The 15,205-nt window shown below is 38.0% G+C and overlaps 1 protein-coding gene across 1 annotated transcript; it reads left to right on the forward strand.

The window, feature by feature from the left end:
- The first annotated feature begins 6,688 nt into the window (after positions 1-6,688).
- On the forward strand, positions 6,689-13,484 carry slc25a25a (solute carrier family 25 member 25a). Its single transcript, XM_067414514.1, has 10 exons — positions 6,689-6,944; positions 7,727-7,853; positions 7,943-8,030; positions 8,499-8,610; positions 9,370-9,528; positions 10,574-10,726; positions 10,894-11,001; positions 11,432-11,599; positions 12,134-12,284; positions 12,379-13,484. The coding sequence occupies exons 1-10, from the start codon at positions 6,786-6,788 to the stop codon at positions 12,561-12,563; spliced, it is 1,410 nt and encodes a 469-aa protein (XP_067270615.1). The 5' UTR covers positions 6,689-6,785; the 3' UTR covers positions 12,564-13,484.
- The last annotated feature ends 1,721 nt before the right edge of the window (positions 13,485-15,205 follow it).

Consider the following 15,205-nt stretch of genomic DNA (forward strand, 5'->3'; position numbering starts at 1 on the left):
TAGGTCAAATATGGACTAACCCAGCAGTTGGGTTGTTTTAACCCAATGTTGGGTCAAATTTGGACTAACCCAGCAACTGGGTTATTTTAACCCAGCAATTGGGTTATTTTAACCCAGCAGTTGGGTTGTTTTAACCCAGCGATTGGGTTGTATTAAGCAAATATTTAACCCAACCGCAGGATTAAAACAACCCAATCGCTGGGTTAAAATAACCCAATTGCTGGGTTAGTCCAAATTTGACCCAACATTGGGTTAGAATGATTAGTGAAGGATCATGTGACACTGAAGACTGGAGTAATGATGATAAATTCAGCTTTGATCACAGGAATAAATCACATTTTACTACACTTTAAAAGATTCTGGGTAAAAAACAACCTAATTGGGTTGTTTTAACCCAGCGATTGGGTTGTCTTAAACAAATATTTAACCCAACCGCAGGGTTAAAACAACCCAATCGCTGGGTTAGTCCATATTTGACCCAACGTTGGGTTAAAACAATTAACCCAGCATTTTTTAGAGTCTATATAGTCACATAAAACATCTGTTTATACATTGTAAAAATATTTTTCATTTTTCCCTGTATTTTTCTGCCTTGGTGAGACTTCAGAAACATTAAAAATCTTACCGAACCCTAACTCTAAAATTGTGAAAATGTGTTGTTGTATTGTTTTCGTATGTCTTATTGAAAATGTTGCTCAGTAAATCAGATCTGTGATATCATTAACTCAACAACAGGCTTTATCCAGCAAACTGCACTTTTCTCGTGTTTCTGTCGATAAGGGCGTTTGTAAATCTCAGCACAATCGCTGTTGATCCAGTGTCCTGTTATTGAGAGACAAACTGTGACCGTGAAGCCTATAATTGCACGTAAATCAAGGAATAGCACATCCTGTTTTTCAGCAGTCAATCCGACCTCCAGGTAAAGTTTATCAGACGCACTTCACAGGATCAGCAATCAGAGGTGATCCAGCGGGATCAAAACAAACACAGGACACACACCGACTTAGAACATGACCTTGGCTCTGTACTGCGGTTAATATCCACCTGTAGCTCTTTGAGTTTGAATGTATGGATATCTTTATGAATGAGCCTTTATGGGTGTATTTCTACGTTACATAAACAGATAAACGGTTCGAACTGCCTTATCACGACTGGCCAGTCCATTGATCAGATGAAGTCCACGCTTTGTTTCATCATCTGTGTTCAGAAGAGCATTATGACCCAAGAGGTGTAAAGTACTCCTGAATAACTGTAATTCACATTATACTTTTTTGGAGTATTTGTGCACTTATTGATGACAATTATAGGCCTTAAAAGCACAAAGTACACATTTCACTAATGATTATTATGACAATCAAGTCAAATTACGCTTCAATAAAGCTTATTTAACACAGCAAATAACAATGGACTTCTATATAAATGGCACTATATGGTCATTTATGCTTGTGAAAACCATTCATTGTATATGTAACTTTCAGTATAAATAAACATGGACACTTTTTACTTTCACTCAAGTACATTTTTAGTTAAAAAATGCATCCATATTTAAGAATAATTCCTTAGCACTTTTCTGAACAAGCTAAAATACAGACTTTTCAATGTTGTCAGAGATTATTGGAGTATGTTACCATTTCAGCTTGTCACCTTAATAATTTCATGTTTAATTGTGCTATTGTAATTATTTGTGAGAAATAATAGTCAATTTTGAGTGAAAACTGTTTCAAAGTAAATCCTGCATTAATTTTTTTCAATGCAGTTAGGAAGAAAAAAACTCCAAAGAAAGTTAAATAAGTTTATTTCACTCAAATATTACTAAAAGTTTATTAAGAGCAAAAATGTTAAGTGAACTCATGATTATATTAAGATGAATATAAACTGTATAAGTGCAGCACATCTCCAGTACCCATCATGCTTTGCGTTAGACTGCATTCAGAGAATAAATGTTGAAATGAAGTGTTAATTTGTGTGTTTTTGTACATGATTAATATAGGCAGAGATGTGTTAATGTTTAATCTTCTGTCATGTTGGGATTCATAAGGATTCTGTTGCAGTTACCACAGTAGATGTGGTTAGATCGAGGATGGACTTAAATAATAGTTTTATTAAGATAAAGTAAGATAAGTGCGTTATTGCTACAGTAGCCAGTGTGGTTAATTTTAAAAGATTTAAGATAATGTTAAAATCAAGTCAACTTAGTCAACATTTTAATTAAATTCCATACACTGTAAAAAAAAAAAAAAAAAAAAAAAAGGTAAAACCTGGTTGCCTTAAAATTTTGAGTTCATTGAAATGTAAAAGTTGAGTTGATACAATGAAGGAAATTGGTTTAATTAATAGAAACTCAAAATATTATTGTATCTGAACCACATAAAAAATGTGATAAATCATGAAAATATCAAAATTTGGCTGCGTCATCACAAATAAAACACACAAAATGACCCAATATGCTTACACTCTAAAAAATGCTGGGTTAAAAACAACCCAAGTTGGGTTGAAAATGCACCGACCCAACAATTGAGTTGTCTAAACCCAATGGTTGAGTTGTTTTAACCCAGTGGTTGGGTTAAATGTTGCTTAAGACAACCCAATTGCTGGGTAACAACTCAACCATTGGGTTAAAACAACCCAATTGTTGGGTCGGTGCATTTTCAACCCAACTTGGGTTGTTTTTAACCCAGCATTTTTTAGAGTGTACAAAATCTTTTAATAATATTTGAATAAAGGTTGTCGATTCTCAAAAATGTTCATTATATTAACTTACATTTTTTACCTTCAATGAACTCAAAATTAAAGCATCCAGGTAACTTATTTTTTAAATATTTTTTTTCCAGTGCAGGTTACTTTAAGTTATTTTAATACAATGAAGTAATTAACACGTCTGTATTAACACAAATTTCTTGGAGTTTGTTAATGTAAAAAAAAAAGAAAACTAAAAGAACTCAAATATGAGTTCTGCCAACTTTATAGGGTTTGCATGTGGCAAACTTTATTTTCTGCGTTTAACTCTGGAACTAACGTTCTTGAATGAATCAAACATCATTTCACACAGGAGCAGTTGTCTTTCTCTCAACCTTCTTTGATGAAATAAGAGCTCTGTCCTGACTCCCAAAGCCCGCGTCTATCCCCCTGCATGTGTTTAGTGATCCCCGCTGTGTGTGACTTGACTAAAAATAGTCTTTAGAGAGCACAGGAGTCAAATTCTATCATAAGGCCAGCCTGATGCGCCGCTGCATACAGTACATGAGTGCACCACCTTCCTCAAGCTGACCTGGGTCGTGTTACGACGCTACCGAGCTCTTCTGATGCAAAAGAAATACAATACTCATACGGAAGAACATGCAAAATCAATGCAAGCTCACTAATTACTTCATAAGCAGAGTTATGTAATCAGATTACTTTTTAAAGTAACTAAAATAGTGCATTACTCTTACATTTACAACAAAGTATCGTAACGCAGTAACGCAAGTTACTTTGTTTTCCCATTTACAGTATTGAGTTGACTGACAGCTCTTGAGTTGACTTTAGTATTCCTATGTTGAGAGGAATCGTGAGTAAGTGCGAAGGCGTTGTGTGTAAACATCCCGGTTATTGTACTTCTAAACTAAATGTGAACATGCATTTACTCATCTTGCACAAAAACAGATTCAGTAGGCTATTTCTCAAAATTAATAAAAATATTAAAGATGCAAACAACTGAACATTAGGCAAACCTGCAACAATGTTAAATTCAAATATACTTTATGTATTTTATCTCACTTTATTAATAAATGTCTTTGCTGCTGACCTTTGATGATCCAGTACAACCATAGGTTAGAAGTAAACAAGCAAAAATGACTTTAGATAAACATCACCTTTGTGTTGTTGTTGAATGCCCTTTTCTTCTGTGATCCAGAACGGCAGCACAGCTGAAGGGTTTGTTTGAGCAGCGCCCTCTACTGTTGCATTTCCATCAGTCTGAGGCTCATTCATTTCACCTTTGGAGTGAAAGGTGTGGAAGATTAGAAACTCACCATAGACAGGGCTCAATCCGAGGGCCGGGATAAACGGTTGTCTTTCAAACTCCCTCTGCACGCGATAGGATAGCGCTAAAACCAACCGGCGCAACGAAGGTGAAAAAGAGCTTGTTGACAGATTAAACATTCGCCGTATCCGATCGGCTGAACTCTGAACACATCTTCCCTTTTTAAGAATGACTTCAGTGCCGTTCTTTGTTCTTTTCTCAGAGAAAAGCTTAACTCCAAGTCTTCCAGAGTCGCGGTCAAAGCTGATTTGAAAGACTGCCGTTCGCCAGTTTCTGTGTTTACTAGAAGCAGCAAACGCAACTCGGCTGTCGTCATTATGGCCCCGCCCACTGACTCTATACATGATGTGATTGGCCCGTCCAGAGTGAGGGGAATACAGCTCAGAAGGGTATTGAGAGTTCCTAGACGACACTTGCGGGCAGATTAAATTTGCTGCCACTAGGGTGCGTCTAGATTTCTAGGCTAGTGGAAGATTGTTTCTGCCACAGAATAAAAATCTCACAATTCTGACTTTTTTTTTAGCAATTGCTAGTTTATCTCACAATTTTTACTTTTTTTTATAGCAATTGTGAGTGTATATCTCGCAATTTTTACTTTATAACTCACACTTTTTACTTTTTGTCACAATTGCGAGTTTATATTTCACAATTTTTACCTTTTTTGCAATTGCGAATTTATATCTCACAACAATTTGTGCGTCATCATCCCTTAAAATTCTGACCTTTTTTCGCAATTGCAATTTTTACTTTTTTGCAATTGCTAGTTTATATCTCGCAGTTTTTACTGTATATCTCACAATTCTGACTTTTTCTCGCAATTGTGAGTTTATATCACATTTTGTACTGAGGTTTTTTTCACACTTGCAAGCTTATGTCTCGCAATTTTTACTTTATAACTCGCAATTGTGGCTTTATATCATGCAATTCTGAATTCTGAGATAAAAAGGTTTTATTTTTTTATTCTGTGATGAAAACAAGCTTTAATAGAAAGAACCTTTACATTTGCCAAAATCAGAACTGTTGTTTTGCTATTAAAAAACAAAGCAAGCCCAGGTGAGGAAAAAGTACACAAAAATAACAATGCATTACTTTCCATAAAAATGTAAGTTCTTAGGAAATCAAAATTGACCCTATTTACTTTATTTTATAGCACACATTACAGGTCTTAGGGTGAACAATTAATCAGTGCAAGTTAATACACAGAAAAAAAATGTGTTTGTCACAGTAATCTTTAATCAAAATCTGAAAAGTAACCTCCAGTCTGGAAACGGCATTCCTTCTCAGATGACGGCAGGTTCACGGCTTGGGTTTGAAAATGCTTAACCCTCCAATCGTTAGTCTGCTATGAGCGAGAGATGGAGTGGAGGAAGAAAACTCAATTAGTTACTTTTTTAGGGAGTAACGCAATATTGCAACATTTCTTTTAAAAGTATAATTTCCCCACTGTCATTTGACATTGCACGCCTATGAAAGCTTCCACCACCGAGTACCATTTCTTTTTTAAAGCAATAGACTTTTTTTCAGGATTGTCAGATATAAACAAATACAATTGTCAGATTGTTCGCTTGTGTATTTCTTCTTTACAGACAAATACAGACATGCATGGCCTATTCAGATTGCCAAATAAAAAAAAGAATTAAAAGTTGAACAGAATACCTAAAATTGGTTTTAAAGGGATCTGGATGTTCTTATACCAGATGCACATGTAATGGATGAAATGATATCTATGAAGATAATTATTTATAGTTATACGTCTAACAACCAGTCTTTTTATATACCAGGCTTTTCCCCTGCAGTGCACATACCATCTCCTCTGCAGGTTACAGATGGTTAATAGGTTGGTGTCTCCCTCTGCACAGATACCTTCATCTCTCTGGAGTGAGTCTTGGCACAGACACTTATCCTCCACCAGACTCTGACGTAAGTCTGCAACCGGAGCAGACAGCTTTGCTGCAGGATTATTACAGAGTCGCCGTTTATATATTTGGGCCTATTAAGACTGATTGCTGCAGCTAACTAAGAAAATATCCTGTACTGACCTGCCTACTCTAATTAGTTACATTTGGCTTAAGTCATTTTTTAAGAACTGTGTTACCACACAGGCCAGCCGTCACTCCCTAGGTGCATCAATGAGCCTTGGCTTAAGTGACCCATGACCCTGTGGCCGCTTCACTGTGAATATATCAGTAACAAAAATGTATTTGTGGTCTATGTTTTAGTTAACTATAATAACCATGACTTAAGGCATTTTAACTAGCTCTGGAGTGTCAATATTTTTTTAAATTATTATTATTATTATTATTATTATTATTATTATTATTATTATTAACTGTTTTCTATCTGACAATATACAAATATGTTAAAGGTCTTTGTCGGTTTCTGTGCCCTGTGGAGTTTCAGTCGATGTGAAAATCTATGAGTCACTAACATTGAAATTTCACAAATTTCACAGCATGTCACATGGCTCTTCTGGCGTTCAGGTTCATACAGGCCCAGAGGACTAGTGAAAGAGGAGGGGCCTGATTTACACACCAGTGACTTTAAGCCGTGATTGGTCTTTGAGACTCTGACGTTCGAATGTTCAAATGCGTAGAACCCCGGCTACCAATCAGACTCCGCCGCCCTTCACTCAGTGGGCGTGTCTAAGGACTTTTCTAGACGTGCTCCTCCGCTTACCGGCATTTCAGCGTTTCACCGCCGGCAAGGCGAGATTGTTCTTGTGTTATTTATTTATTTATTGCCGAAGACTTTTATAAATTTGAAGATGTTGTGCCTGTGCCTTTACGTGCCTATCCATAATTCAGATCATGTCGAGGTGGAGTATTTTGAGTCGAATGGATTACCGTCCGAGCTGAAGTCGCTCAAGTCTCTCAGCGTCCTTTTGCCCTCGCAAGAATTTACTACATACCGAAAATGGAAGAAGGTAAAAAAATATTAAATGTACATTGATAATCGTTTTATATATATATCAATCAGTATAATGTGACATGTGATTAAAGTTAAAAGTGTTTGGCTTTTTCCCTCCCGTTTTATTCTTTTTAAAAGAAACTACACATTTTTTACGCATGACGTTTCCGTTGCTCGTTCCTCTTTCCTGCGCGCGCGCTTCCGTTTTACCATATTTGGAGTTCCCCCAGTCGCTTAATATTATCGACTAGTTAAAGTTAATCAATAATGTTTTCTGTGTTATAGCAGCATCAGTACCGTGGTTCTGTAACTTAATAGTCTTGTGGGCTACTTGTAGATTTATAGGCTACTTGAATGTCGTCTGTGTTGAATTGAAGGCTCTATGGCGCCCCTAGTGGTGCAGTTTCAATGGGGCAATTAGAATTGACAAGTCTATTAGTTTATCGATTATGATTGTCTGAGCTTCTGCAATCATCTGGATGAGTGTACAAACATGATTATTATCATTCGAGCAGACTTTCTAGACAATGCATTAAGTGATTGGAATGACAGGAGAGCCTGTGGAGCAGTAGTTAATATTTAAATGTGTTTAGTAGCATTAAAGCATTGACACTTTTCCTGGGCTTTAGTTCTTGTATTATGTCAGATGTCTATTAAATTACATTTCCCATGTAACAAGACTTGTCAGCTGTTGGTATTCGCACACTAACCTTTACCGATTCGCAGCCGGAATGCATTGGATATTTTCACACACTGATTAGATTTGCATTAAAAATTGCCCTTCTTCCCCCCCTGCAGAAAACACTGAAAACTGAAGAGAAAGAGCATGATGGCCAGCTGGACTTTGAAGAGTTCGTTCACTACCTCCAAGACCATGAGAAAGACCTGAAGCTCGTCTTCAAAAGCCTGGATAGAAAGAAAGCTGGTATAGACATTGATGCAATACTTAGTTTACAATCTCAAATCTTAGCGATTTAAAAGAAAAAGCATGACATTTCCATTAATTTGTTCCAGGTCAAGTGAATGCCAGTGACATTGCGAACTCCTTGCGAGAGCTTGGTGTCCATATTTCCCTGCAGCAAGCGGAGAGAGTCCTTAACAGGTGAAATATTGTCTGAATAACAAAGGGGAAATATCGCCATGATATGCTTCTAATAAAGCTTAGGCTGTTATACTTAGTCATATTTATTATAGTATTTTTATTATGGTACAGAAAAACCAAACCCTTACGGTTATATAAATGCATTGGTCATTTGATCTCTTAAAGGGACAGTTCACCTAAAAATCAAAATTGTCATTTAGTCACACTCAAGTAGTTTCAAACCTGTATATATTTCTTAGTTCTGCTGAACACAAAGGAAAATATTTGGAAGAATGTTTCACAGCCATTGATTACCATAGTATTTGTGTCCCCCACTATGTTAGCTGAGATCTGCAAACATTCTTCCAAATATCATCAATGAACTGATTCAGAGCTTTGTTCGAAGCTTTTATCATCTGTTAAATTGATTGTAAAGGGCAGAGTTTTTTTCCACGCTCTAAACGATCTCATGTCTTTTTCCACATGTAGCATGGACAAAAACGGCACAATGACTATTGACTGGAATGAATGGAAAAAGTATCCCACTCTGCAGCCTGCCGAGAACATTCCCGAAATCATCCTGTACTGGAAACACTCAACCGTAAGAGTTTAATTCTAATCCAAATCCTCAACCGCTTCAGAACAACCTAATAGGCCTGTTTAGTAAAGTTGCTTTATTCATTAAGACTGCAAAGCGATTAACATTATTCAGATTCCTTAAAAGGTGTGTAAATTAGGCTTTGGATTGCTTTAGGCCTTATGGTTGATGACAGTCTTAACGTGACTTTGGCTGTGCCTAAAATATCAACAGGAACATCGTGAACTAGGACAGGCTCCGGTTTAATAGGTGTAATGTTGCAGCTACTAAATCTTAACTAGATGCATAAATCCATCCGTTAAATTTTGCAAATCAAAATGTCAGCGTTCCCAAATTAAACCAGGACTAATTGTCCCGTCCTTATGCATCAAGTCTTGTTGACTCACAATTAGCTGTTGAGTTTGAGGTGGACGTTTGATTGTTAAATTGCATTATCAGTGACCTACTTTTAGACTCGTATTCAATGCTGGTTTAATCTGGCCTGCACCCTTTGTCCTAAAGTTGCAACGAGATGGACTCTGATGCAATGTGCGCAACTTTACGAGGGTTTGTAAAGTCCATAATTGATTTTTGGATCAAGTGACGCCTTAGTGCCCCAAAAAACGCTTTTACTGCGTCATTGGTCGGGTCAGTGACGCTGTTGCCGCCAAGGTCATTGCACTTTAGTTCTCCTGAAGTTGCACACATGTAAAATACTAGTCGTCATGCACTGATTTAAAAGCAAATAGTTTCTTACAGTATCTATGATCCATTTCTTTGCAGATCTTTGATGTGGGAGAGAACTTGATGGTACCGGATGAGTTTACGTCGGAGGAGCACATGACTGGGATGTGGTGGAGACATCTGGTTGCTGGTGGAGGAGCTGGAGCCGTTTCACGAACCTTCACTGCACCGCTCGACCGACTCAAAGTCCTCATGCAGGTACGTCATGTCGCCTGCAAAACGCCCAAATCATTCTGAGTTCAAGAGAACTACATTAGCTTTACATCTTGTGTGTTTGAACCCTATATTAAAATCTGAAGGCTGTCTCAGGTTACTCACCTGAGACAGGTGTAGTCTTTAATAAATCCCAACCTCAACTTTTCCTGAGCACTAAAGAGGTTTTTTTTACACACGCATTTTCTTTTATAACTCAAGCCCCTAATCAACCAGTATATCAGATAAAAGGCAAACTAATGGGGAAAATATGCATCTACTCTATTAAATCCAGACATGACTTGGGGCCTATTGCACAAAACTAGGATAAGAGATTAACCCGGGATATCTTTATGATCCTGGCTCAATTCATCCACAAATATAGTTGTTTCGTTATCATTCTTGGTGTGAGTGTGGCTTCAGGGTACGCTTACACGACAGCGGTGTACTAAATTTTGCACACCGATGACAAGATCACCAAGATATCCCAGTTTGATCTCCTATCCTAGTTTTGTGCAATAAGCCCCAGGTGTTGTATAGGCCACTAGAGACTGAGGAACCAGCAAAATATAACTAATTCGGTTTTTATCAACATATTTTTTTAAGCTTTACCCAGAAAAGCCGTTCTGGTTAAGTTAGAACAATTGGTTTTGTTACCCGAGAGTCATAAGTGTAGTTAATCAGTATCATAAATGTATGTTCCTGGGAACAGAATAGTTATGCAGATTATTCAAGCGACTAATCAGTATCTGAGTGTTCAAGCACACCCTCTGTACTGCACTCTGATTGGTCGGATACGAGATGGTGTTTTGCAAGACAGTGAAGATCTGTGTCATGTTTACGTCAGCTGTTACTCAATTGGACTTTGTTTGCTCAGTTGAGTTGGTCCAAAACCTTTCGCCTACATTTTTTGACATATTCAACTTTGCTCCCCTACATGTGACGGGTCTGAAATTCCTGTTGAACTGATTACTGAAACCATATAAAGTGTGATTTATCATCTGTTATTATTGACACGCTGTTCTAATAAACCTCTTCTCTACTGTCGTAGGTGCATGGTACTCATGGAAACAACATGTGTATCATGAGTGGTCTGGCCCAGATGATTAAGGAAGGAGGGATGCGCTCGTTATGGAGGGGCAACGGCATCAACGTCATCAAAATCGCTCCCGAGTCGGCCCTCAAATTCATGGCTTATGAGCAGGTAATGGACCAGTTCACACTTCCTAACGATCTGACCTGAGAAGTATGATAAATTGCTGCATGCTTGAAAATAAGTAAACAGTGTACATTATTAAAACTAAAAATCAAAGCATTAAAAAAAAAACTGTCCATACCTGATCACACTAAATCTCTCTTCTTCCCTGACAGATTAAACGGCTGATGGGAAGCAGTCAGGAGACTCTGGGGATCGGCGAGCGTTTTGTAGCAGGTTCTCTGGCAGGAGTCATTGCTCAGAGCAGCATTTACCCCATGGAGGTGAGCCGACCTCACAAAACTGCTCGTATTTCAGTCAAAAGCAATGCATATATTTAGCTGAAAAGCCATTTCGGTAGCATTAAGATGTTTTGTGCTCTACTGAAATGTCTTCACATGCATGCTGTAATTACATCAGAATACATTGAATTAGGACAGTCGTTCCCAATCACGTTCCTGGAGTACCCCCAACATTGCACATTTTGGATGTGTCCTTTGTCTGACACACCCACATCAGGTCTTGGAGTAGCTATTAATGAGCTGATGAGCTGAATCAGGTGTGTTTGGTTGAGGAGACATGCAAAATGTGCACTTTTGGGGGTACTCCAGGAACGTGGTTGGGAACCACTGAATTAAGAGAGAGGTTTATAGTTATTTCAATTTGTAGTAGCTCTAAAATATGGTTTTAATGCTGTAATGCTCTTGTGTTCAGGTTCTCAAAACTCGCCTGGCGTTGAGAAAGACGGGCCAGTACAAGGGCATCGCAGATTGCGCAAAACACATCCTGAAGACGGAGGGAATGTCTGCGTTTTACAAAGGCTACGTACCCAACATGCTGGGCATTATCCCGTACGCTGGCATCGACCTGGCAGTCTATGAGGTGAGCAGAGGAACGAAAATTACTTGTATAAATAATTCATGTGCAGAATAAAGGGGTGGGGCCTGGTTGGGTTAGTTAGTGTGTTGAAACTGGCGGTTACGTTAAGTGGCGGAACATTTCTCAAACATTCTCGAAGTGCTTGACCAATCACAACACACTGCTCCAGCTGACCAATCAGAGCACATTGTGCTTGTCAGAAGGAGGCGCTTTATAGAGACGGGAACTAAACAGGGGTGCGTTTCCCAAAACCATAGTTGCTAACTATGCAATTTCCCATTGCCAACCAACTAAGTTGCTAACAGGTTAGCAACTATGGTTTTGGGAAATGCATCCCAGAGCGTTACTGACAGACTGGGAAGAGAAGAGCCACAACAATGGAGAATATGAGGAAATAATGAACTTTCAAACCTGTTCTAGTAGAGCGAAAATCGAGAGTTTGCTTTAAAGAGGCCTCATTGTGTCCTTTACAATCACCTGAGCGGTCATGAACGGTCTGAAAATGCTCATGTTTGTTTCCTAATTTGCTCTTTATAGACGTTAAAGAACTCTTGGCTCCAGCGCTACGGCACGGATAATGCCAATCCGGGAGTGTTTGTGCTTTTGGCATGTGGTACGGTTTCCAGCACGTGCGGCCAGCTTGCCAGTTACCCACTAGCTCTCGTACGAACACGCATGCAGGCCCAAGGTGAGCACAAGGGTTCATAATTCACTGTTCTTTTCTTTTTTTATCCATGCATTCACTGAATGTTGTTTCTCACGGTGTGTTTTTATTTCTGCAGCTGCGGTCGAGGGCTCTTCCCAGGTCTCGATGTCGGGACTCTTTAAGCAGATCATGAAGAACGAGGGCCCCATGGGTCTCTATCGGGGGCTGACCCCAAATTTCCTGAAGGTCATCCCCGCCGTCAGCATCAGCTACGTGGTGTACGAGCACATCAAGTCCACATTAGGAGTGCAGTCGAGATGAGGCTCGACTAAAGGACTTGATCTCGGGGTTTTTGAATCTTGAGGTGTGGAGGATCTCATTCTGTGAATGTGAGGGTGGAGGATGACACTATTAACATCTCGTTATTTATTTACTTCTGAATTGGTAGTTCGAAAGCTGAAATCAGGGACCAACATGTTTGATTTCATGTGACCACTGTGTGCGTGTGTGTGTGTGTTGAGATATATATGTGTGTGTCTATATCCGTAAGTGCCACTGAGAATGAATCAAGTGCTGTTATGATCCAGTTGGGCAATGCAATTGAATCAACACTACACTTTGAAATGCATTATTTCATGCGGATTGAAGTTGCACTGCCCACTTTATTACAAATGCTGCTTTATATTGACTAATGTATTGTATTTATACATCTTTAACCAGATATTTATTTATGTTGTGGCATCTGAGAGTATAATGTGTTCGTTGCACGGTGTCTGAGCCAGTGTTTAAACTGTCTAATTTAATCTTTATTCTGGTTATTTTAAATCAGCACAATGATGTTCTTCGCTTTGCCTTGCCTTAATATAAGAGAATGTCTGGTTGATCTGAAAACAAATGCACTTTAATTGCTTTAGTCAATTGTGAATGTATGACTGTGATCGTTGTCAAAAGGTGTGTGTGTGTTTTGTAATGGGGACCATTATGTTCGAGTAATAAAGGCACATGATATGCTTACTTGCAGTATTGAAGGTTTTGAGTTCACTAATCAACATGAATGCACAGGTTTGTGGAAACCTCTCAGGAAAACTGCTTTAAGGGTTTCTTGGGAACTGATGATTTGAGTTCAGAGTTTCATTGCAACAGTATTTGTTTCAGTTAAAGTGGCTTATTTTAGTTTGTTCCGTTTCCTTTTAAAAAATTCCTTAAATGTAATTTATTTTTTCAATAAAAACTTAACAGTAATATTGTTGTCTGGTGTTTCTTGCTATTCATTCGACTTGATGTTAATTTCAACATTTAGCAATGCATTATTAAATCAAGTTATTTAATGGATCAGAGTTAACAATGAGCAGTTGTGTATTTATGAACTGACCTTGAATATTTATGATTATTGTAACGTATTGCTCGTTGGTACTGTTAATGCATTACAAAGTGTTGCAATTTCATATAACTGCTAATATTGTGCTGATTACCATAATGATTATTAATTTTTATATATACTGTATATAAATAAATAGAAATACTTCATTAAATTTAAATAGTGGTAAGTTTATCTACTATGTAAATGAACCTAATGTTGTGAGTCCCCCTTTTGCTGCCAAAACTGCCCTGACCTGTTGAGGCATGGACTCCTCTAGACCCCTGAGGGTGTGCTGGGGTATCTGGCACCATGTTGGCAGCAGATCCTTTAAGTCCTGTAAGTTGTGAGGTGGGGCCTCCATGGATCGGAATTGTTTGATCGGACTTGTTTGTTTTGTGCCACTGTTGGTGCTTTCGGCAGTGGACAGGGGTCAGCATGGGCACCCTGACTGATCACTTTTGAAACTGACCACTGCAGACCGGGAACAGCCCACAAGAGCTGCAGTTTTGGAGATGCTCTGACCCAGCCATATCTAGCATCACAATCTGGCCCTTGTCAAACTCGCTCAAATCCTTACGCTTGCCCATTTTTCCTGCTTCTAACACATCAACTTTGAGGACAAAATGTTCACTTGCTGCCTAATATATCCCACCCACTAACAGGAGCCGTGATGAAGAGATAATATTTATTCTATTTAAAACATACCTGTTCTGTTCATTTACTCTGGAATTAATTGTTTCACTATTTCACTGTTAAAACTATTGATCCTCAAAATTGTGTCGTTTTTACCCTTACGAAACAAAAATATATTGCAATATATTTGAAAATATCATGCAATATATTCACATATATGGGATTTAATATTTATATTTTCCAATATATTGCAATATATTGAAAGCGGCAATCATTTGTATATTTTGCAATATATTGCATGAATATATAATATATTTTATAATACCATCAATATATATTATTCCATATATTAAAATTGGTAATATTGGTAAATATATTTTCCTTTCGTAAGGGTAAAGCATAGTTTGAAAATATGCTTTAAAAACGACACAATTTTGAGGATGAAAGCATGGTTGATAAAGAATCTGCCCTTCTTATGTAATGTGTAAAGCCAAAATCAAAGTTACACATCTGACCTATTTACACAAGATTACAGGTTCAGTCCTAGTTAGATTTGACCTGGTCCCTGTTCAGTTAGAGAGATCATATCTCTGCTTTATCAGACAAATCCTAAATTAAACTACAGTATCCATTTCACGCAGGCCTCTTCTTTGTCCTGGTAAGTGTTTGAACACTGACATCTGCCGTTCAAATCTCTTGTAGCATTGGAAACATGCTGGATTGGTATAATGTTCTTTATAATATCATACAGTCTATTTCCATCTCAAACACACTGGCATTTTAAGCGATGTACTCTAAATACTCTAAAAGTGTTTTGGCCAATTTATCACTTTAAACCCTGTATTTCTAAAATAATACACATTAATAGAATTAGCCAACCCTATCACGTTTTGGAATTGGTAGAGACTCTTATTTTGAAACTGGAACCTCGGGAAATTACTTTTATTTTGAAATCTGACCAAACGCGGAA

The sequence above is a fragment of the Pseudorasbora parva genome, chromosome 13 (assembly GCF_024679245.1).
Source record: "Pseudorasbora parva isolate DD20220531a chromosome 13, ASM2467924v1, whole genome shotgun sequence".
Lineage (NCBI taxonomy): Eukaryota > Metazoa > Chordata > Actinopteri > Cypriniformes > Gobionidae > Pseudorasbora > Pseudorasbora parva.